We start from the raw sequence: 23,315 nt of genomic DNA on the forward strand, positions 1-23,315 counted from the left end.
CACACATCCCCTCTATGCACACCTGCCCTCTGTGCACACCTGTCCTGCTATGCACACCTGCCCCGCCGTGCACACCTGCCCCTCTGTGCACACCTATCCCTACGTGCACACCTGCCCTGCCATGCATGCTGTCCCATGTACACCGTCCGCTGTGCACACCTGTCCTGCTTTGTACACAGAGCCAGGCCCACGGGGCACAAACTTTCTCAGACCACCAGCTCCTGATGGGGGCGGGGGGCAGCCTGTGCCGCTGGCTCTGCCATCTCCCCAAAGTCCACCTCACCGTCCCCCTAGACCGGGTGCATCCCAATCCCCCCCAGGCCTGGGACACCACGGTACCCACACACAGGTCAGGGAGGGCCTGGGGCCGGGGGAGGCCTGGATGTCCGCGTGGAGAGCGGGACCTTGGTCAGCCGGACGAGCAGGACCCACTGACGCCAGGAGGCAGAGCCCCGCCTGCTCCCCGGCCTGCTGCTGGGCTGCGCCCCCAGCCACCCCCCACCGGCCACTGGGAGGGGCCGGCCACGCCCCACTTGGAGCACATGGTGCCGTCCCCCCGTCAGCCTGGCGCTCGGTGACGTGAAAGGACAGCTCGGCACAGCACTGCCAGCCCCACCCCGGGCACCAGCTCAGCAGACCAGCTCGGCACGGAGGGTAGCTCTCCCCCCGGCGCTGCAGAGCGCAGCCCACGCGCGGGGAGGCTCCCGGCACCAAGGCTCCGGGGAGCCCACACACAAGCCTGTCTGTGTGCAGGCCCCGGCTCCTGGGGCGGAGCGAGAGCGAGGTCAGAGTGGACCCCTCCCTTACACACACACACACACACACACACACACACACACACACACCCCGTCTCTGCTGATGGGAAAAGCCAGGGTCGGGGAAGCAAATCTGGCCTCCGCGTGGGAGCCACCTCCCCAGGGCCTCACGGCCCACGCACCCCGGACACCAGGCCGCAGGTACCCGCCCTTCAGGCTCAGAGGTGATTAAGGGTGCAAGCTCCCTTCGCACACACTGACCCGCTAAGGCCCGAGTGAATCGCGCCCTTTCTGTTCACTTCCAGGAACAGGTGAGCTCAGGAAGTTACCCGGCATCACCCACAGCCTCTGACCCGCCGGCTCTTTTACAGCCCGAAGCTCCGCCCCAGCGGACGTGGCTCAGGGGACAGAACGCCGGCCGTGGACGAAGGGTCCCGGGTTTGATTCTGGTCAAGGGTTCATACCTCGGCTGCAGGCTCGATCCCCGGCCCTGGTCAGGGCTCATGTGGGAGGCAACCAGTCGATGTGTCTCTCTCACATCAATGTTTCTCTCTCCCTCTCCCCTCCCTTCCACTCTCTGAAAAGCAACGAAAAAAATACCCTCAGGTGAGGATTAACAACAACAAAAACCCACGTACAGAAAATGTGGCCTTTTGCACAACGGGGTCTCCCTCAGCCTCAGAGGAGGGGATGCTGACCCCTGCCCTGTGGCTGGGCCTGGGACTCCGCGATCCGTGACGTGACGTAATCCAGACTCCGAAGGACAGAGGCTGCGACTCCGCTCCCGGGGGCCCTGGAGTCAGGTCCAGAGACAGAGTAGCCGGTGGGGCAGGGCGGGGAGGCGGGGTGAGTGTGATGGGGACAGAGTTTCCATTTGGGAAGATGGAAAGTTCTGGACACTGGGCCCTGGAGCATAGCGCTCTGGCCACACCCCCGGGGTCAGTGGGTCCTCCCAGGTCACACCCACCCACCCACCATCAATGCTGAGCTGAGGTGGGCTGGGGGTTTGTGTGGCACCGTGTCCCAGCAGACAAGGACCCCACCTCCCATGACGGCGTTTAAATGATGAAGTGTGAGTATTTCTAGTCTTGGACGGGGTGTTGTTTTGGGGTTCTGCCCCAGGAAGGCAACGGGGCCAGGACCCCCCTCCCCCAGGGGCAGGCTGTGTGCAGTGGGGCTGGGCCTGGTAACACAGCATGGAATCGAGGAGACATGCTGCCCGGGCCGGGGAGAGGTCAGGGACCCGGGACACGCTGCCCCAGGCCGGGGAGAGGTCGGGGACCCGGGGACACGCTGCCCCAGGCCGGGGAGAGGTCAGGGACCCGGGCACACGCTGCCCCAGGCCGGGGAGAGGTCAGGGACCCGGGGACACGCTGCCCGGGCCGGGGAGAGGTCGGGGACCCGGGGACACGCTGCCCCAGGCCGGGGAGAGGTCGGGGACCCGGGCACACGCTGCCCGGGCCGGGGAGAGGTCAGGGACCCGGGGACACGCTGCCCGGGCCGGGGAGAGGTCAGGGACCCGGGGACACGCTGCCCCAGGCCGGGAAGAGGTCAGGGACCCGGGCACACGCTGCCCCAGGCCGGGGAGAGGTCAGGGACCCGGGCACACGCTGCCCCAGGCCGGGGAGAGGTCAGGGACCCGGGCACACGCTGCCCCAGGCCGGGGAGAGGTCAGGGACCCGGGCACACGCTGCCCCAGGACGGGGAGAGGTCAGGGACCCGGGGACACGCTGCCCCAGGCCAGGGAGAGGTCAGGGACCCGGGACACGCTGCCCCAGGCCGGGGAGAGGTCAGGGACCCGGGCACACGCTGCCCCAGGCCCGGGAGAGGTCGGGGACCCGGGGACACGCTGCCCCAGGCCGGGGAGAGGTCAGGGACCCGGGGACACGCTGCCCCAGGCCGGGGAGAGGTCAGGGACCCGGGGACACGCTGCCCCAGGCCGGGGAGAGGTCGGGGACCCGGGGACACGCTGCCCCAGGCCGGGGAGAAGTCGGGGACCCGGGGACACGCTGCCCCAGGCCGGGGAGAGGTCAGGGACCCGGGGACACGGTCCCCCGGCCAGGGAGAGGTCGGGGACCCGGGGACACGCTGGCAGGCCCAGGAGCGACCAGCGAGGTCCCGGACCACCTCCCAGGGCAGAACCCGGACGACGCGCTGACGGGAGGAACCGTTTCCGACCTGGTGTTAAGCTGTTACCTTTTCCTTCGTGTTAAGAAGCACACGAGGCCACAGGCGACGCAGAACCGCCCGCTCTCCCGGGAGCCCCGGGCGAGGCCTCTCTTCCTAAGTTCACTGCACGTCCGGCTTCCTGTCGGCACCTTTACACCCAGAGACGCCGCCTCCGACACGCAGAGCAGAGGCCCTCCTCCCGCACCGTCCCCGCGGTTCCTTCCCAGACGCTGCGAGGCTGCAGCCCGAGGCTCCGGGCGGCCCGGCGGGCGGCACATGTGACCCCCGGGCTGGCTGGAGCCTCCGCGTGCTGACCCAGGTGGCAGCGGGACACCACGGCGGCCAGGCTGCGGCCGCCCTCCCTGACCGTCCCACCGGGACCTTGGGAGGCACCTGGTGTGAGGCCCATCGCTGTCAGGAAGGGCCGTCCGCCCTGAAGGTCGTGCAGGAAATGCCCCGGACACGCCCCAGGTCAGAGCGGATGGGCCACCCTCAGAGGCCACACTCGGGGTCCCCCAGCCTGGGAGCCGAGAGAGAATGAGTGAGGGGGAGCCTTCATGTAGGGGTGGCACCCCCAAGCAGAGCCTCCAGGGAAGGAGGGAGAGGAGAGGAGAGGCCATGGCGGGGGGCTGTCCCCGCAGAGGCAGGGCTAGGGCGTGGGGGCTGCTGACAGAGAGGGGGGATGCGTGGCAGAGGGGCAGGGATGGAGGTGACTGGAGGGTGTGACCCCTCCCCCGGCTGTGGTCCCTGGGGGCTGTTTACGGGCTCCTTCAGCTTGTAGGGGCGGGGTCATCAGGCCAGGGAGGCGGAGCCCTGTTAGGGAGGCGGGGCCTGGGCAGGGAGGCGGGGCCTGGGGCAGGGTCACCAGGCCAAGGAGCGGGGGCCTGGGGCAGGGTCATCAAGCCAGGGGGTGGGGCCTGGGGCAGGGAGGCGGGGCCTGGGGCAGCGTGAATGAGGTCGGAGGTAGGGGAGCCACGGAAAGGAAAGGGGCCTTGGGGCTGAGGCAGGGCCCACGTCCCCACCACCAGCCCCAGGGCGCGGCGAGAAAGCCGCTATTCACAGGGCCCGTGCTGGTCAGAACAAAGGCCCCTTCAAGCCCCGTGCCCAGGCAGCCACCACGTGCCAGCCGCCAGGCAGCCCTCACACCTGTGCCAGCCCGAGGCTCCGGGCCATGGACCCTGGGCCCAGTGGCCGGGACGGAGCGGGCTCTGCCAGCCTCCACGACGCAGACCCGCTCCCTCAGCAGGTCGCTCCCAGCGTCCCCCCACCACAGGCGGCCGAACCTCCCTCCCCGAAGGGCTGGTCTCAGAGGGAAAAGCACCCGGTCACTCAGGTTTTCTTTCCGCATAAACCTTCCTGGTGACGGACACGCGTGGCTCAGAGACCTGGCTATCCCTTCGCTGACACGACACCATGCCATGTTGGATGCTGGGGTGAGACCCAAACAGCTTCTGCAGAAACCAGGGCTGCGCGAGGGGCCCTTGAGCAGAGGTCACGGAGAGCGGAGGCCGCAGGCATCACCGGGCCCTCGGGGCACCGTCCGAGGGGCTGGCGTGACGGCCCAGGCGTGCGGAGCCCTCCCCACTGTGGCCCGGGGCCCGGGCCGAAGCCTTAACTGTCGCCTGCCTCCCGTCTCACAGAGCCGCGTGCGCCCTCACTGACCCAGGGCCACGTCCAGCACGGAGCCCCCACCACAGAGCTCCTGCCCAGGCCACCACCTTCTCACACCGTGTTCCTCCTGCAGCTTCCGTTTCGATACACAAACGCTTACCACCGTGCGACACCGGCCTGCGGGACTCAGCACAGTGACAGGCTGTGCGCAGTGTCCTCTGTGATGTTCACACAATGACGAAATCTCCTCATGACAAACTGCCCCGGACGCACCCTGGGTAAGCGGGGTGACTGTCACTTGGGAGCCTTCCTGGTCGGCTAAGGTGCTTTGTCTGACAGTCACCAATCACCTCCCTCCCCGGTGTGAAGGAGAACGGGTATTTTGAACAAAACCCATAGTTGATGTGCCCTGGTCAGTTAGAGGGTCACCCCGAGGCCCCAAGGTTGCGGGTTCCATCCCCGGTCAGGGCACATCCAAGAATCAACTAGTGATGCGTAGTAAGTGGAACAACCATCGATGTTTCTCTCTCTCTCTCTCTCTGTCTCTCTCTCTCTCTCTCTCAAAAACAATAAATAAAAACACGTAACGTCCTGAACTCCGTGAGACCCACGGTGCTTGTGGGCGCGAATCTGTAGCTGGGCCCCAGGCGGCTGGTCCTCCCGTGTGACGATGGTGCTTCACGCATTCCCACAAAAATAGCGAGTCGTCATACCTGTCACGTGTCTAAAAACCAGAGCGGGAAAGGAGACAACGCATTTGCGTGGCGTGTGCCTATGACGAGGACCTCGGCAGCAAGCATGACGGCCGCCTGGGAGCACGCGTGAGAGGAGTCACCGCACGGGAAACCGGGAATGTCCTCAGCCCTCTGGGACGTAGGGAACGGACGGCGATGCTTCCCACACTTGAAGAACCATCCCCAAAACACACGTGACGGGACGATAACCACGTGTGACGGGACGATAACCGTGTGCGAGCTGGAAACAAAGGAAGGGTGTTCTCAGCGGCCGAAAAGGCGGCATTCTGACAACCACGGGAAGACTGAGGCCAGGACCCTGGAGGTTCTCTGCAGCCAACACGGCGGCCCGTCCCGGGCCGGCGCAGCGCTCGCCGCTGGAAGACGCTGGCGAGAAGGCGTCATCGGTCACAGAACGGCGCGTCTCGCTGGCGCTGCTGCTGCTGGGCCGCGAGGACCTGCACGCGTGTCGGTTTGTGTCCTCGGGGGGATTGTGCAGCCACAGCCACACCTTTAAAAAGGCAATGAGCCCGGCCGGTGTGGCTCAGTGGATAGAGCACCGGCCTGCGGAATGAGGGGTCCCGGGTTTGATTCTGGCCGGGGGCACATGCCTGAGGTTGTGGGCTCGGTCCCCAGTGTGGGGCGTGCAGGAGGCAGCCGATCCGTGATTCTCTCTCCTCATCGATGTTTCTCTCTCCCCCGCTCCTTCCTCTTTTTTAAAAGCAGGCGAGCGAAGGAAGCGGGAAGGGTAACACAGGCTCCCCTCAGGCAGCGAGGAGTAACGGCGCGCACCTCGCGGGACGAGACGGAGCACAGGAGGCTGCGCCCCACGGGAACCGACCTGAGCGCATGCGGGGCGAGCCGAGGAGCAGGATCCTCCCACGTCGCCATGTTGGGGTCACGGAAACGTCTCACGCAGAACACAACTGAAAGGGCGGAGACAACACCCTGAGACCGAACGCAGGGGAACAGATAAACCCAAGTGAACCCCCGAGGGCAGCGCCCACCGTCCCCACCCCACCTGCGCAGACGCAGTCAGGACCCAGGAAGAGGGAGACCCCGCCGGCCTGCCCGTCCTGGCCGGTGGGAGCGACAGCCCTGGACAGGCAGGTGGGCCGAGCGGCCGGCGCCGGGAGGGGAGGGAGGAGGCGGAGCGGAGGGTCTGGCTGGGTCCCCAGGACCCTGGTTTCCAAGTGCCCTTCTCCCCCGAGGAGGCCGGCGCCTGGGCGACCCCGCCCGGAGGGACCGAGGGCACGCACGGTCCTGGAGCCACTGAGCCAGGCACGGGTCCTCGGACAGGAGGAGAATCGGCACAAGCACGTGGATGGGTCCCCAGAGGGCGCAGCACGGAGCTGTACACGCGAACCTACCCCACCTTGTAGCCAACGAGAGAACCTCAGAGCGCACGGAGCCGCTGACCGAGCCCGCCGGCCACGGGGGAGAACGTGAGCCTCGAATCGGCGAGAGAGACGGCGTGAGCGAGCAGTTCGGACCCTCGGGCCACACCGGCGTGTGCGTTACACACAGAGGGGCGGGCGGCCTTCCTCCCGGCAGACGCCGACGAACCCTGGTCAAGGGGGTGACTGGCACAGCAGAGATCTGGGGTCTGGCCCAGCCTCAGGGGTGCAGACCCACCAGGAGGGGGTGCGGGGCCGCGATGGCCCCCGGCCTCGCCCCGGTCCTGCGGTCAGAGCGCCGTCTCTGGCCGGCACGGCTCCGAGCAGCTCCGAGCAACAAAGAATTCTGAAGAGACAATGGACAAAGGCCTGTGGGCACAGGGGTCCGGCCCCGTCGCTGGCCGGCATGGGCGCCACAGGCAGGACCTGAGGCAGGACCGGGGCCCTGAGGGTCTGAGGACACGCCGTGGCACGTGCGAGCACGTATGCACTCGGAGTCCCCACACCCAGGCTCCCTGTGTGAGCGTCACGGCTCAGCGGGTGAGGCTAACGTGCCCGCAGCCATGAAACCCACGAGTCCGCGAGGCCTCAGCGCAACTCCACGTCCTCGTCTTCCCTTCACAGGCGCGCACCAAACACCGAAATGCCACCGGGACGGTTTTGTTAAAACAAACGCCACCCGAGGGAAGCCCAGCGTGACGACACCAGGACCCAGGGCGGACCCGGCATGGCGGCGGACCCGGCCTCTCCGACTGCTTCCCATGAATCCACGCCGATCCGGAAAATGAGTCTATTAAACACAACGCACCCCATGCCGCCGAAGCGCCCCCCACGCGAGGGGGGCCGACCTCCCCGCCCGGGGCCCCACCCAGGTCCCTGTGAGGCTCGGCCCTGGAGCTCAGGCCCAGGTGGCTGGGGCCTCAGGGCGCGCTGGAGCCGGCAGAGTGACTCGGGGACCCCAGGACGGCACAGGGTGGACCCCGGTCACCAGGAGGGGCGTGTCAGAGGCATCGAGGGGCCACCTGTCTGCTGGAAAGATCACAGTCAAATCCGAGGCAGGACTTCCAGAAAACTCCAAGAAAGGAAAGCATGACCTGCGAACGCGCAGCGATGGAGCAGGAACGGGGAGCTGACCCCGCGGGCGGCAGGAACAGGGAGCCGAGCGGACACGTCCCGGGCTGAGGGGACCACGAACGCCCCAAACGGGAAGGTCTGGAAACAGCGTGGTGTTCAGAAACCTGGAAACCAACGCCAAGAACCTGGACGTGATCCCCGGAGGGGGAGCTGGGGGGGGATGGCAGGGACACCCGTTCTCATTTAAACCACTCGGGGCTACGGAACGCCCTAAAAGGTAAACACGCCAAACTCAAAATTACATTCAAAATATGAGAACAACGTACCGTGCAAACTCCACACACCAGCATCTAGCGTTATCAGCCGTTTCCTGACCAGGACAGCTGCCCGGCCTCTCACGCTCACCTGAGCACATCCAACCTCCAAGACAGCCCCATTGCACAGATGAGCAAACAGGCTCACCTGCCACATCCGACCTCCGACAGCCCATTGCACAGATGAGCAAACAGAGGCTCACCTGACCACATCCGACCTCCGACAGCCCATTGCACAGATGAGCAAACAGAGGCTCACCTGACCACATCCGACCTCTGACAGCCCATTGCACAGATGAGCAAACAGAGGCTCACCTGCCACATCCGACCTCCGACAGCCCATTGTACAGATGAGCAAACAGAGGCTCACCTGACCACATCTGACCTCCGACCGCCCCATTGCACAGATGAGCAAACAGAGGCTCACCTGATCACATCTGACCTCCGACAGCCCATTGCACAGATGAGCAAACAGAGGCAGGGGGCAAGGGGCTATCGGAGCCATGGCCGAGCAAGGGGTGGGTACTGCCTACTCTCAGGCGAGGCCTTCATCGGGCAAACCCAGGCAGGCTCCATCCTGCTGCAAATCAAACCTTCTTAAACTTCCCACGGAAGAGACATTTTAAAAAGCAAACTTGAAAAAGACCAGGCCCATTCAAGCCACCAAATGAGACAGTAAAATGCGAAATCCGGCCTCCGCCACCCACTGGCTTTCCGAGTACAGAGTACAGCCTCTTCATTTACTTACTTACTTATTTTTACTTTAATCCTCACCCAGGGATTGACTGACTTGAGAGAGAGAGAGAGAGAGAGAGAGAGAGAGAGAGAGAGAGAGACATCGATCGGCAGCCACCACTCCCACCCACCGCCTCTCCCCCCTCATGTGCCCTGACCGGGAATAGAACCTGCAACCCGTGGAGCTCGGGACAAGGACACCACCTCTCTCCGCCCAATAAACGAACGAGGAATAAAATGAGGCGAACCGGCCCCCACGTCGGTCACCTTGGACACAAGCACCACAGCAGGACGTGTGCTAATGGGGCACTCCCCCGCCCCCCCGACTCCCAACGTCCGGTGGGGAAATGACAGACCCCGGCTCCCCGTTCGGCCGCCTGGGAGGGTCGCGATGGGGCTGGACCAGCCGGGAGGCGGAAGGGAACCCAGTCATTAGGAGGTGCCCCGCTCAACGTACTCAGGAAAGTGCCGGAAACAAACGGCTGTGTCCACGGACAAAGGCCCGGCGGGTGTCGCCACGGCCTCTTCACCAAAAACACGGTTCAAGGAGCACAGCCTTGGCTGCCCCGCCGTCAAGCAGCGTCGTCCAGGCCCTGGGCGGAGTGGCGGGAATGGCACGTGCCAAGGCCCTGGGGCGGCGGGGACGAGGCAGGCGGCGCAGACCCACGGGCCGGGCTGACGTCCTTCCCCACGAGGCACAGAGAGCGGAGTGCTCTGTCCCTGGACGCAAACCTCAGACGGGGAAGGAAGGCTTCTCCCCGCCGGGCCGGGCCGGGCGTGGCCCACCCAGAGCAGCCCGCCCTCGGAGTCCCCGCTCTAGGTCAGTGAAGGAGACAACGCTACCTGAGTCTCCGATCCTCAGCAGAGGTCGGAGGTCAGGGCCTGAACGATGACCTGAGACCTGAGACCGGGCCTCCTGACGGCGAGGCCTCCCCGGGCTCGGCTCCGCCCAGGGGACCAGGAGGGCCCAGCCGACGGGACCCAGCCCCACCGCCACCCAGAGAGGGAGCTCGTGGGACGGGCGTCTCCGCCGGGGTCCCCGCCAGGCGGCAGGGTGGCCAGGGAGGCATCCAATGGGCATCCCTGTCGGGGCTGGCAGGGGTCTCGGCTGCTCCGTGGGACCGCCCGGCGAAGAGGGGGCCTACAACACAGGCAGCCGACGGCTGGGGGAGCCGGAGGGGGACCCGGGGGCGGGGAGCCGGAGGGGGAGCCGGGCAAACACACGACTCCTTACGTAACGGCCGGCAGCTCGCACTCGGTGGCGGTGCCTGGCTGGTGCTGGCGGCTGAGACAGGGCTACGGTGAACCACACGGTCCGACTCGGACACGGTGCAGGGGACAGGCAGCCAGAGCCCCTCGGCCGGCATCCGTGAGAGGGGGCGTTTCTCTCCGGAGGGGGTGCTGCTCCAGCCTGCCCCCATTCACGGCTCTGACGAGACCCAGTCGGGGCCCTGCTCTGCATCCCACTCTGGGTCCCCCGTCCCGGCTGGGTCCCCCCTGACCTTCTCTGGGTCCCCCATCCTCCTCTGGGTCCCCCTGTCCTGGCCTCAGTCCCCACTGTCCTGCTCTGGGTCCCACTCTGGGTCCCCCGTTCTTCTCTGGGTCCCCCCATGACCCACTCTGGGTCCTCTGTCTCCCTCTGGGTCCCCCTGTCCCAGCATGGGTCCCTCATCCTGCTATGGGTCCCCTGTCTTGGCCTGGGTCCCCCATCCTCCTCTGGGTCCCCCCATGACCCACTCTGGGTCCTCTGTCTCCCTCTGGGTCCCCCTGTCCCAGCATGGGTCCCTCATCCTGCTATGGGTCCCCTGTCTTGGCCTGGGTCCCCCATCCTCCTCTGGGTCCCCCATCCTCCTCTGGGTCCCCCATCCCACTCGGGGTCCCCCAGGCAGCACATCTGTGCTCGGAGGGCTCCTGTCAGCCGTGCACGGCCAGCGTGTGGTCACCGGGAGAAGGAGGCCGAGATGTCCCTGTCGCCCCGAGGAAACCATGACACAGCTAATCTCGGCCCCACACACACGTGCGAGGCCCCCGCTCCCTGCCCGGCGGCCCCCACAGCCTGCGGTCCACAGTCCAAGGCCCCAGCAGCAGCAGCCACCCCACAACCCGGGGTCTGCGAGCTGGCCCTTCAGTGCTGGGGGAGGGGCGCCCCTGCTCCGAGGGTACCCCGCGCCCCTGCACCCCCAGGCTCCCTAGCACCAGGCACACGAGGGGTGCCCCACCCCAGCCCACTCGCCAGGCCCCCCGGCCCCCGCCAGCCTGGGGGGGGGGAGGGGGCTGCCTACACAGAAACACCCTGTAAAATGGACGTCAGAAAAGCATCCCCAGCCCCCTCCCCCCGCGATGCCCTCGCGCGGCCGTCTACCTCCGACCATCTCAGAGCGGGGGAGCAGGGGCCGCGGGCATCACCATCACCCCGCCGAGGAACGAGGACCCGCCGAGCGGCCAGCAAGCCGGCGCACGTCAACACTGGCCACGCGCTGTCGTCAGTGCCAACCGGAGCCAGGACCGCGGCGGCGGGAGCGGGAGGCGGTGGGAGCGGGAGCCGCGGCGGGCGGGCGGGAGCAGGTGCCTCCTCACTGCTCCTCGCTCCTGCTGCAGCCGGGACGGCCGCCCGCAGCTCCGCGGGCGAGGAGCCAGCCACGCAGACGCCCTCGCCCACCACGGACAGCGGGGCCGCCACCCCGCGGCTCAGGTGAAGATGCGGCTATTCCGGGAGCCGCAGCCGCGGACAGGCCCCCGCACGGACCCCGCTGGGGGACACACGGCCGCCGCCGCAGCCCCTGCATCAGCTGCGCTCGCCGGCTCATCCGTCAGCCTCGCAAACAAGGGCCTCGCTCTCCCCCCCACGCCCGCCTGGCGCTGCGTCTGTGCCAGGAACATCTGTGCAGCCGGGAGGCCGGAACCCGCTCTCCCGCGAGCACACGGCCTGCGCGGGCCGGGCTGCAGGGCAGCGATGCTCAGTACTCACCCGTCCTCCGCCTCCTCCGCCTCCTCCTCCTCCGCCTCCCCCGGCACGGGCGCCTTTATGCTCCGCGGGGCACGAAGGCAGGCATTTTCCTGCCCTTTCACGCGGGCTGCCTGTCCCCTCGACCCCACAGCAGGCGGGCGGCTCCCGCGGGGAAGGCTATGAGAAGCAGGCCGGCGGCGCCCCCGCCTCACATCCCTGCCTCCGCGTGTCTCCAGGCCCGGGTGGTACCCGGCTCCCCTGGGAAGCTGGAGCCGGCAGCCGAGGCACCAACGAAAACACGGCCTGGATATCAGGAGCTGACGTCACATGGACACAGCATCTCCGCATCGAGGCGTCCTGTCCCCGTCCTCCGAGCAGGGCAGCGGGCAACGGCCAAGGGGATGGAGCCCAGCCGGCTGGGGCCTCCGGCCAGGATGCAGGGACACAGCGGCCACCCAAGTGCGAGTGACCTCTGACCTACATCCAGAGGCTGAGAACAGACCCCACAAGGATGCTTGAGGGGCTGAGCCGGGTACCTGGCCGGGGGACGAGGGGAGGGGGCAGGAGCCATGGGTCCGGTCAAACATGTCCCAACCCCGGTCAGGTGGCCTTTTGGGGCTTCTGTTGCTCGGGGGGGGGGTGGGTGGGTAGGGGGCACCGGGAAGGGCAGCAAGAGGTGCCCCCACGTGAGGAGGTGAGAATGGGTGTCCAGCTGCGGTCACACCCCCGCCAGCCTGGGGTGGAAGGGGACCTGGCCCCACGCAGGACCTCACGTGCCGCCTGTCGGCCGAGAAGTGCCCGGAGCAGACCCTTAGCCTCGATGGGCACCCTGCGTGTCCCCCAAGCCCAGGCCCCGTCAAGCCCAAGCCCAGGTCCCTCCAAACGCAGGCGTCGCCCTGGGGACGTGGGGGGTGACGGCCCTCCCATGCCCACGGCTGACACACACCAGCTGCCCGGGGAGAGGCCTGGGGGCCCCCCCGCTGAACCCCCTCCCCTCGGTGAGGAGCGGGCGTCAGGCTCCGGCCTGAGCTCTGGGCGCACACGCCCGCTCCCCAGCCGCTCCCGGCGACAGCCCTTCTCCACCGGACACTGAGCGACCTGAGGCACCTCCGGGAGCCCCGCGCGTCCGTCACCCGGAAACGCAGGGCGACCAGGGCTTCCCAGACCGCCAGCCGCTCCCGTCGGCTGAATAAAATCAAACGGCAACATTCAAAGACCCGTGAAAACTACACGGGACACACATGCCGGGGCGTGGACCGGGCGTGGCCGGGGGGGGGGGGGGGCGAAGCAGACAGTGGTCTTCCCACAAAGAAAAGTTCTAGCCCGGCCGGCGACCTACGAACCGGGAGGTCAGGGTTCGATCCCCGGTCGGGGCACAGGCCCGGGTTGCGGGCTCCATCCCCAGTGTGGGGCATGCAGGAGGCGGCCGATCCCAGGTTCTCTCTCATCATTGATGTTTCTCTCTCCCTCTCCCTCTCTGACATCAATAAAAATATGTATTTAAAAAAAACACAAAGTTCTGGACCCAGCGTTTAAAGAACACAAACCTTCTCCGACGTCTCCGACGCCGAGGAGAGAGCACGCTACCTCGCTGGGAGGCCGGCGCGATCCTGGCACCCAACCCGACGGGAACACGAGGGAGAGACCAGCCGCACGCGAGGGGGTCCCACGCTGACCGCGGGGGCGACTCCCAGCCACACGCGAGGGGGTCCCACGCTGACCGCGGGGGCGACTCCCCAAAGGCGGCCCAACGCACGAGTGGCAGACCTGACGTTCCACGCTCACCGGCACAGGAAACACCACGTGATCGTCAACCGACGTGAAACGGCGCCGCCGCCGCCGGTGAAATCCTTTCGCGGTAAAAACACCCAACAAACTAGAGGCAGGAGGTGCCGCGTGTGTTTCCCCTCATGTGACCCCACAGCTCCACCCTGACGTGGCCTCCCCGAGGCAGCATCCTATCCAGCATCCTATCCCCCAAGGTCAGCCACCAGCCCAGGGCGCCCTGTGCTCCGACCCACCAGCCGTCCGTCAGAGGCCCCCCAGCCCCCTCCAGGCTCCAACCTTCCGCTCGCAGGACCCGGGGAAACGTTCTGCGGACGGGACACCGGTGTCACAGCGGACACAGCTCTGTTAGAAGGACGCCCGCGAGAGGCGGCGCACGGGCCCGGCGTGGGGAAAGGGCGCTGGGCTCCCGTGTCCTCCCTGGCCCCGCTCACCGTCTCCACTGCTCGCACCCGGGACGACGGAGTAAACCGCTGGTCACTGGAGGTCACCCCTCTCCCGGCCCCTCTCCCTCCCACTCTCCCCTCAGGCGACGGAAGGGACTGAGAGTCAGGAGTGGTGAGCAGCCACCCGGAGGCCATCCAGACAGACAGACAGACAGACGCTCAGGAAATTCCGGGGAGGACAAAATTGTTGTTGTTTTGTTTGTTAGCCCTCACCCGAGGCTACTTCTCCATTGACTTTTAGAGAGAGTGGAAGCGTGAGGGAGAGGCAGAGAGAACCATGCAAGTGAGGACGGGCTGCCTCCTGCACATGCCCTGACCAGGGCGCGGCCGGGGAGGAGCCTGCAACCCGAGGCCCGAGCCCTTGACCAGAATCAAACCCGGGATCCTTCGTCCACAGGCTGATGCTCTACCCACTGAGCCACACTGGCCAGGACTCTTCATTTATTTATTTATTTATTATTGATTTCAGAGAGGCAGGGAGAGGGAGAGGGAAACATCAACGATGAGAGAGAATCACTGACTGGCCGCCTCCTGCACGCCCCCTACTGGGGATCAAGCCTGCAACCGGGCATGTGCCCTGACCGGGATTTGAACTGTGACCTCCTGATTCCTAGGTCGACGCTCGGCCACGGAGCCACGTGGGCCGGCAGCACGTTTACGATGCCACCGAAGGGAAGTACCTCCATGTGACGACAGCTGCGTGTGGATAACCCGCAGCAAACACATCGACGGCGAAGGGTTCGCCTTCTCCTCTCGGATCACGGACAAGAGGAAGGCGCCCGCGCTCACCCCTTCCCCTCAGCACGCCCTGGGCACGCCAGCCAGAGCAGCCGGACAAGAACACAAACAAAGGGATCGAGGCTGGAAAAGAATAAAATCGACACAGGAAACTCTAATGATGTCACACAGAAACGTTATCAGAACTCAAACAAGTTCAGCAAGAAACGGGAGGATACAGTCAACAAGAGCCAATTACACGTCTATACCCAGCAGCGAACCACCCACAGAGGAAGTCAATCAATCGGTGCCATTTGCAAGAGCAGGAAAAAAAGAGTAAGGTGCTTAAAAATAAACCTGACGAGGAGACGGAAGACTTGTACAAGGAGCCCTGGCCGGTGTGGCTCCGTGGTCACGGTGTCAGCCTGCGGACTGAAAGGTCGAGGGTTCAATTCCGGTCAAGGGCACGCACCTCGGCTGCAGGCTAGAAACCCGCCGGGCTGTGGTGTGTGCAGGAGGCAACCAACCGATGTCTCTCTCTGTCTCTCCCCCGCCCTTCCATTCTCTCTCAAAAAATCAGAGGGTGCCCTGGCCTGTTTGGCTCAGTGGATAGAGTGTCAGCCTGCGGACTCAGGGGTCCCGGGTTCGATTACGGTCGGGGGCATGTGCCTTGGTTGCGGGCACATGCCCGGTGGGGAGTGTGCGGGAGGCAGCTGATCAGTGTTTCTCTCTCATCGATGTTTCTGGCTCTCTATTCCTCTCCCTACCTCTCTGTAAAAAAATCAATAAAATATATATTTTTTTAAAAATCAGAGAAAAAATGTCCTCGGGAGGGTTAACAAAAAATTTTAAAAATTGCAAAATGGGGACAGTAAACACACACACACACACACACACATATGCACGCATATACACACACATACACACACACACATACACGCATATACACACACATACACACACACACACACGGGGAAACTTGTACAATGAAAACTACAGAAACAGGACTAAAAGGAACGAAAGACACGAATAAGTGGAAAGACAGCCACCGTCTACTCCCACCTCAAGCGAATACAGACTAAACGCCATCGGTACCCAGATCCCACGGATTTTTTTGCAGAAACTGAAAAACTCTCCTACAATGCACACGGAACCTCACGGGGCCCCGAGCAGCCAACCCATCTTGAATAAGAACAAGAAACCTAGAGGCCACGCGCCCTGCTTTACAACCGGCGGCAAAGCCACGGCATTGCACCAGCGTGGTGCTGCGGACGGACGGACGGACGGACAGGGGCCGGTGGGACAGACGGAGCCCAGAAATCGGCCTCACACCTGTGGTCCAGGGTTCCCAACCAGGGGCCACGGCCACGGCGGCGGCGGGAGAGGACAGTGTCCTCCACGGATGGCGCTGGGAGGACGGGCGGCCACGCCGCAGGAGGAGGTGGGGCCCACCGCGCACCGCACACAGACGTAACTCGACAAGCATCAAAGCCACAAATCAGAACCCCAACGAGACACCCCTCTCACCCCTCAGGGTGACTATTGAACAAAAACAGGAAGGAAGTGCTGACAGGACATGAAGGAATTGTCACCCGCGCGCCGACGGTGGGAGCGGCAAGCGGGGCGGCCGCTGTGGAAGACGGTGTGGAGATTCCTCAAAAAATCACTCACAGCCCTGGCCGGCGTGGCCGGCGTGGCTCAGGGGCTGCACGTCATCACACACAACAAGGTGAGGGTCCAACCCCGGGCAGGTGCCTACGGGATGCAACTGATCCACATTTCTCTCTCACATGGATGTTTCTCTCTCTACCCCCCCCCCCTCCTCTCGCTCTAAAAACACCAACAAGCATGTTCTCGGGTGAGAATGAAAAGAACAAACTGTAAAACCGATTCAGTTCGCGTTGAACAGGACGTGTGGGAAATGCTTTGCTGACAATGAAGACCGGCCAGGCTGGGCAACATGGTCCTCCCAGCCAGACGTGCCCAGGTGCCACGTGTCCACCTCCGGCCGCGCTGTGTCAGCCCACCCCGCCCGCCCGGCGAGGGCCTCACTGGCCCAGGGACCCTCACACGCACCCTCGGCGTTGGGTGGAGCTGCCCGAGGCCACGGAAACTGACCAGGAATGTGGGTGTCGTGGCCATCAGGTGGCCAGATCGGGGCTGTCCTCACGGTCCAAGATCAGCATTAAAATCAAGTGAAATATGAAAATATTTAAAGAGTAAAATACTGACTGGAGAGAACGCCAACCTCCAAACAGCAGGAGCCCGTGAGGAGGGCTCTGCCCGTCCTGACCGGCGAGACGAGGCCGACCTGCTCCTCGTGGCTGTCGGCCCGGTGACGCCAGTGCCCGGGGCAGGGATCGTGCCCAGGGAGACACCGGCCCTGAGCCCCCTCGGCCCCGGCGCCCACGGCTCCCAGCGCGGGCGGGGCGTCCCAAAGCCTCAGCCGCCAGTAAGCGTCCCGAGGGCGAGGCTCACACGTCTCCAATTCCCCCACAGCGACGTGGTCACTGCCCGGCCGTCACCCACTTCTGCCTCTGGCAGAGGCCCGCGTCCTCAGCGCCCCTGACGCCCACGTCCCAGCCCAGCAGAGGCTGAGCCAACACCACGACTCTTCCCTGCCTGAGGCCAGAGCGCCTGGGCCCGGGGAGCCCCCTGGACGGCCCGCCTGGCTGGGGCGCTGCCGGAAGGTGCCTCCCTCGCCGCCTGCTCCGCGGGCCGCCCCAGCCTCCAAATCTCCAGCCGCAACCCTCCCCCCCCCTCGGTCTCCCAGGGACGGCCAGGCTGCCGCTGCCGCCTGCCAGGCGGGTGTGCCAGCTCCGAGACGGGGCCGCCTCCCTCCCCTCTGTCCGCCTGGCCCCTTCCCTCCCGGGGAAGATCAGGGCGCTCCCAGGACTGGCGGTACCTCCCCAAGGGCCACGCTCACGCACGGGACAGACGCACAGACAGCAGGGACACCAGCCAGGGAAAACCGTTAGTCATCACGGGGTGAACGGGCCTAGGCCACAGGCCACCGAATGCCACCTGCCCTCTCGGGCAAACACGTCAAAGCTCAGCCCGCGGCCCCGACAGAGTCAGAGGACGCGGCGGGCGGTACTCACTGTCTTCTCCGGGGCACGGCATGCCGGGCTGCTCGGGGGTGCTCGGGAACACTGCACGGGGAGAGGGGGGAGGAGAGAGTTAGCATCGAGTGTCCGTCACCAGGTACAGTCTCCGGGGAAGGCGGCAAGTCGGGCGGACACACACGTGCACAGAGCCCGCGGGCCGAAGACCACCTGCTTCTGGGAGATGCTCAGGAAGGCAAGGAGCCCTGGCCGGTGTGGCTCAGTGGATAGAGCATCGGCCTGCGGACTGAAGGGTCCCGGGTTCGATTCCCGGTCAGGGCACAGCCCGGGTGGCGGGCTCAATCCCCAGTGTGGGGCATGCAGGAGGCAGCAATCCATGACTCTCTCATCATTGATGTTTCTCTCTCTCTCCCTCTCCCTCCCACTCTGAAATCAGTAAAAAATACATTTAAAAAAAAAAAGGCAAAGACTGGGAACCACGCACATATGTGTGTCCACCCCAGTCCTTCCTTCAGGACCCCAAAGGCACGGGCCGCCAGGGGGGCACTAAGTTAGTGCGGAGAGGCGGGGCCCACAGTCCCCCTCAAAGTCCACGTCTGAAGGCTCACTACACTCCATGTCTCTGGACTCAGCTCCCCATTAAATACCGTCACACGAACCCGGGCCTTCCCGGTAAATTACTAAAACGGAAGCTTAGAAATTACTGGAACCAAGCTAAGACAACCTTCCTCTGAACCGGAAAACAGGGATTTTTTATTTTTTTTATATATTTTTTATTGATTTTTTACAGAGAGGAAGGGAGAGGGATAGAGAGTCGGAAACATCGATGCGAGAGAAACATCGATCAGCTGCCTCCCACACACCCCCTACTGGGGATGCGCCCGCAACCAAGGTACCTGCCCTTGACCGGAATCGAACCTGGGACCCTTCAGTCCACAGGCCGACGCTCTATCCACTGAGCCAAACCGGCCAGGGCAACAGGGAATTCTTAAACGCCACGGCTGTGCATGCTGCCGGCACATGAATGTGCTCGCACCGCAATAATAAAGGGACCAGGGGAACTTTGGTATCTAAACCACGTCTGTAGAAAGAGCTACCAAAATAGGGTATTTTAACCAACGAGTCGCCCAGCGTTAGGGAAAGTGACCAGCGGACAGGAAACCGTGACCAGTTTCACGTTCCCGTCCACCACGTGCTGGTCGGCCACGGCGGCCGGAGCCTCCAAGTGGGCCCACAGACACCCCACGGAACCTGAAAATGTGACACGCCCCAATTTAAAATGAAAACCAACCTTTTAGGTATATATATATATTTTATTGATTTCAGAGAGGGAGGGAGAGAGATACAAACATCCATGATGAGAGAGAATCACTGCTCAGCTGCCTCCTGCACGCCCCACGCTGGGGATCGAGCCTGCAACCCAGGCCTGTGTCCTGACCCGGAATCGAACCGTGACCTCATAGGTTGATGCTCAACCACTGAGCACGCCAGCCGGGCAAAAGCCCAAAGTGAAGACTCTGCTGGGACGACAGGATATTTCCGTTTACACCCGGCGCGGAGTCTAGCCGGCTGAGGGGAGGGAGCCTGGGGAGCCACAGGGCGGGTCTGTGCGACCCTGAGCAGTGCTGGGGCCGGTGCCTGCTCTGCCCGCCCGCCGGGCACCCAGACCCTCGAGCTCGGGGAGACCTGGAGGCAGCTGGCGAGCTGGGCTGACACGCGGGGATGCCCGTCCCCAGGACCCAGCAGGACCCAGGCGTCTGCCCCCGGAGCAGACGGCTTCCGGACCGCACTGCTCACAGCCACTTTGCTCGGGTTAACGACACGTCCGAGAAAAGGAAGTCCGAGGTGCCTACATTTGACATCCTCAAACTCCTGGCGCCCGAGGACGTTAAATCGTGACCCTTCCCTTCCCGTGGCTCCCAGGCCCCGGGTGGTCTGGCAAAGATGCAAGGATGGGCCCCCTAGAGAGCCCTGCCCCGCCCCCGACCCGGAGCCCCCAGCGCCCGCCACGCCGCACTGACCGTGAAGGATGAGCCCGTCGCTCCTGCGCTGACAGGACAGACGGACGGCCTCTTCCAGCTCCATCTGGGAGGACACCGTGCAGGGGTCACCTGGCAGCGAGACACACGGCTGAGGCCACCGCAGGCCCGAGGCCGAGGGGTCCCCACGACGGCGGGCGCTCCCCCAGAGCGGAGGGAGCCAGGGCCCTCAGAACCAGGCCACGCCCAGCCCCGGGCGGCCACAGCCCCGGGAGGCCACAGCCCCGGCCAGAACGCTCCTCTTAGGTCAGTCGCAGCCCGAAGGGAAGGCGGGAAGGTGCCTGGCCCTCCGTCGCTGGACAGGAGCAGACGGCCTAGGACCAGCGACCCCGTGCCCTTTCCAAGGGGGAGGGCCCCTGCGCCCTGACTACCAGCGGCCAGTCCCCCTCATCCGTCATCCGTCATCCCGGGGGGAGGTCTCCTGGCTGCCTCCCCACCCCTCAGCTTTGTGTCCGACTGAGGGAGAGAGGGAGCCAGAGAGAAACAGAGAGACAGAGAGAGAGAAGAGACAGAGAGAGAGAGACAGAGAGAGACAGAGAGAGACAGAGAGAGAGACAGTGAGAAGAGAGAGCGAGTGCGAGAGAGCGCAGAATGAGAGGGGCCCTCACTGCCCTTCCAAACCGCCCACATGAGAACGGGGGGGGGGGGGGGGGCAGTGGTTAAGGAGGGTCCAGAGGAGCCCACGGTGGGGCCGAGCCCCTGCCGTCCTCCCTGGGGGTGTCTCCCCTGCCCACCCCACCCACTTGCCCTTTGGATGCACAGGTTTAGAGAGGACCCGGGCGGCTACCTTCACTGTCCACCCACTTGAGGGTGAGCGGCTGGCCCTGGGGGAGGCTGCACATGTCCCGCACGTCCGCACACAGCTCCTCGAAGGTGGTGGCGGCGTCCAGGCTGCTGACCAGGATGTCCCTGGGCAAGAGGATGCGGAGGCGTCACGGGGCGGACACGGACATCGAGTCAAAGGCGGGCGACCGATGGACCAGATTACCGACTAAGTCAATGAACCGCCCAGAACCACGGACCACGTGAGTTACATTAGCACCACCACGGCCCCGTGCCCCAAGGGAAGAGCTGTCCTGGAGCCTGGGTGTCCCCAAGGGGGAGCCGCGGGGGGCGTGGGGGGAGGCAGGAGCGCTCCCTAGTGGGCGTGGGGCAAGCAGCGGCTCAGGCACCAGGTTCCAGTCCTGCCCAAAGTCACGGGGTGGGGATGGAGATGCGGGTGGGGATGGGGTGGGATGGAGGAGGGGTGGGGTGGGGTGGGATGGAGGAGGGGTGGGGTAGGGTTGAGGGAGGCAGACACAGGCCCTTCAGGTCAAGCCCGTCCGCTTCCTTAAACCGTCCCCCAAACCTGGACGGTGAGGATGGGCGAGTGTGCCCCATCCCCATCCGAGGACCAAGGCCCCAGGAGGCAGGGACAGCGGGTGGGGGAGGGGGGGTGGCCCAGCGCAGTGACCAGGGCCCTGGAGGGACCGTCCGCTCCTCCTGCACAATTATTTTTGAAAAGCCGAGTCACGGAACGCTACGGCCTTTCATCTTTTCCTCCAGAAATGGGGCGCTGACGCAGGGAGGCCGGAGGCGGCTCAGGGATTCTGGGTCACCCTCTGAGGGCTGGCCTTCACAGGCGGGGCGCCCCCCCTCCCCGCCCAGATGAGGGAGAGGGCTGTTCTGCTCCCCCCACCCCCGCCCCGAGGGAAGGGGAGGGACGGGAGTTTGCTGAAACAGGGGAAGCTCGTCCTGGGAGCAGAAGGAAGCTGCAGGGAAGGTCAGCATGCCGACACCCCGAGAGCAGGGCCTTTAGCATCTGCCGGGCCCCGAGACCTGCCGGGCCCTGAGACCCGCCGGGCCAGAGGAAGCAGGTCTGCGGGGTGCGAGCCCCTGGCTCCGGAATCCCGCCAAACCAGGGTTTATGAAGCCTCTGACCACGAGGCAGTAAGCCCAGGGCCACCAGGATCCAGGACCGGCCGTGGGCAACACCTCGCTGACCACAGCCGCCCGGGCCCCGCCCACAGGCCTGGCTCACAGGGGTGGCCCCCCGCTGCCCCCCCCCTCTGGAACTGGCCATCGTCTGCTCAAAGACCCCCAGCACCTGCCCCCAGCACCCCACAACTGACCCAGCCTGTCACCCCCACAGCCTGGGGGGGGGTGCCTCAGCAGATGGGGAACGCTCCCACCCCGCCTACCCCATCCCCCTGGGGTCTCCCTCACCCGGTGCCCACCCTGCCCGGCACCAGTCACCTGACCCGCCAGTCCTCCTGCCCCCAGGAACTCTGGAAGTCGGGGTCTGCCACCCCTTTCCCTTTGACCCCCCCCTGCATCCTGCCTCCAAGTGGGAGCTTGTGTTCCCCCCCAGCACCCCAACCATCAGGATGGATCTCCAAGCCCTGCCCCCCGCCCCCGTCACCAGCCTGCAGCAAGGCCTGACCTCAGTGCCCTGGGCTGGGCCATCCCACCGCCAACCCCCATGCCGGACCCCTGACCACCAGCCCCAATCTCACCCCAATCTGGAATCGAGCAGCCCCTGAGCAAGACGGAGCCCTGGACGGGTGGCCGGGGGTCAGCACCCTGTACCTTGCCCCTCCGTGGACCCCCAGTCTCCCGGCCACAGGACCGAGCCCCAAGCTTGGCACACAGAAGGTCCTGGAGCCGGAGCGAGGGAAGAGGGAAGACCCAGCCGTCGTGTCTATGATCTTAGAAAAGCAGGCATCTGAGGCTCTTCTGGGAAGGTGAGGGCCCCCAAACCTGCCGAGCATCACCCCAAAAATAACCCTGAAAAATGCAGGTTCTGTCAGACCCCCCTCAGACTCCAAGGACCATACACCCTCCAGAGGCCCAGCTGGGCGGGAAGGAGACCCTGATCTCCAGCCTTTGGGGGGCGGGGGTGCTCAGGGGATGGGCAGGGATGACCCGGAGAAGCCATCACCAATGGGGGCGGGGAAGACCCCCCCTTTAAGAACAGGGTCCTCGCCCAGCCAGCGTGGCTCAGTGGTTGAGTGTCACCTATGAGCCAGGAGGTCACGGTTCGATTCCGGTCAGAGCACATGCCCGGGTTTCGGGCTCAAGCCCCAGTGGGGACGGCAGGGGGCAGCCATCAGTGATTTTCATCAGTGATGTTTCTCTCTCCCTCCCTCTCCCTTCCTCTCTGAAATCAATAAAAATATATATTTTTAAAAATAGTGTCTTCAATCAGCCCCTGGCCCTGATGCACAAAAACAGCTTCTCATCCAAACAGAATGTCACCTGGACGGGGGCGGGGAGGGGTCAGGGTAAGTGGGCGCTGATCTTGGTGGGCCCTTTCCAGACCAGCGTCACTGCCCAGCTCTGAGGACCCGGTCCCCCAGCTCAGTCCCCGGGGAGAGGCAGGGCCAATAGGAAAGGCAGGCAGGGAAGGGAGGGGGGAGCTGGGCCTGGGCAGAAAGAGGGGTGCGGGAGAGAGAGGAGGAGGAGGAGGGGAAGAGGGAGGGAGAGGGGAGGGGGAGGGGAAGGGGGAGGGAGCAGAGGTCGGGAAGGGAAGGAAGAGGAAAGAGTGT

General features: G+C 64.9%; 1 protein-coding gene across 1 annotated transcript in view; it reads right to left on the reverse strand.

Moving 5' to 3' along the window:
- The window catches only part of PRKCZ (protein kinase C zeta), a 61,223-nt gene that overhangs the window by 36,214 nt on the left and 1,694 nt on the right, over positions 1 to 23,315 (reverse strand). The window contains exons 2-4 of the mRNA XM_079778005.1: positions 20,576 to 20,697; positions 19,771 to 19,860; positions 17,786 to 17,836 (exon numbers count right to left, since the gene is read on the reverse strand). Coding sequence (XP_079634131.1) covers positions 17,786 to 17,836; positions 19,771 to 19,860; positions 20,576 to 20,697 — 263 coding nt within the window. The remainder of the gene's footprint in view (positions 1 to 17,785; positions 17,837 to 19,770; positions 19,861 to 20,575; positions 20,698 to 23,315) is intronic.

The sequence above is a fragment of the Cnephaeus nilssonii genome, assembly GCF_951640355.1.
Source record: "Cnephaeus nilssonii genome assembly, chromosome: 7".
Lineage (NCBI taxonomy): Eukaryota > Metazoa > Chordata > Mammalia > Chiroptera > Vespertilionidae > Cnephaeus > Cnephaeus nilssonii.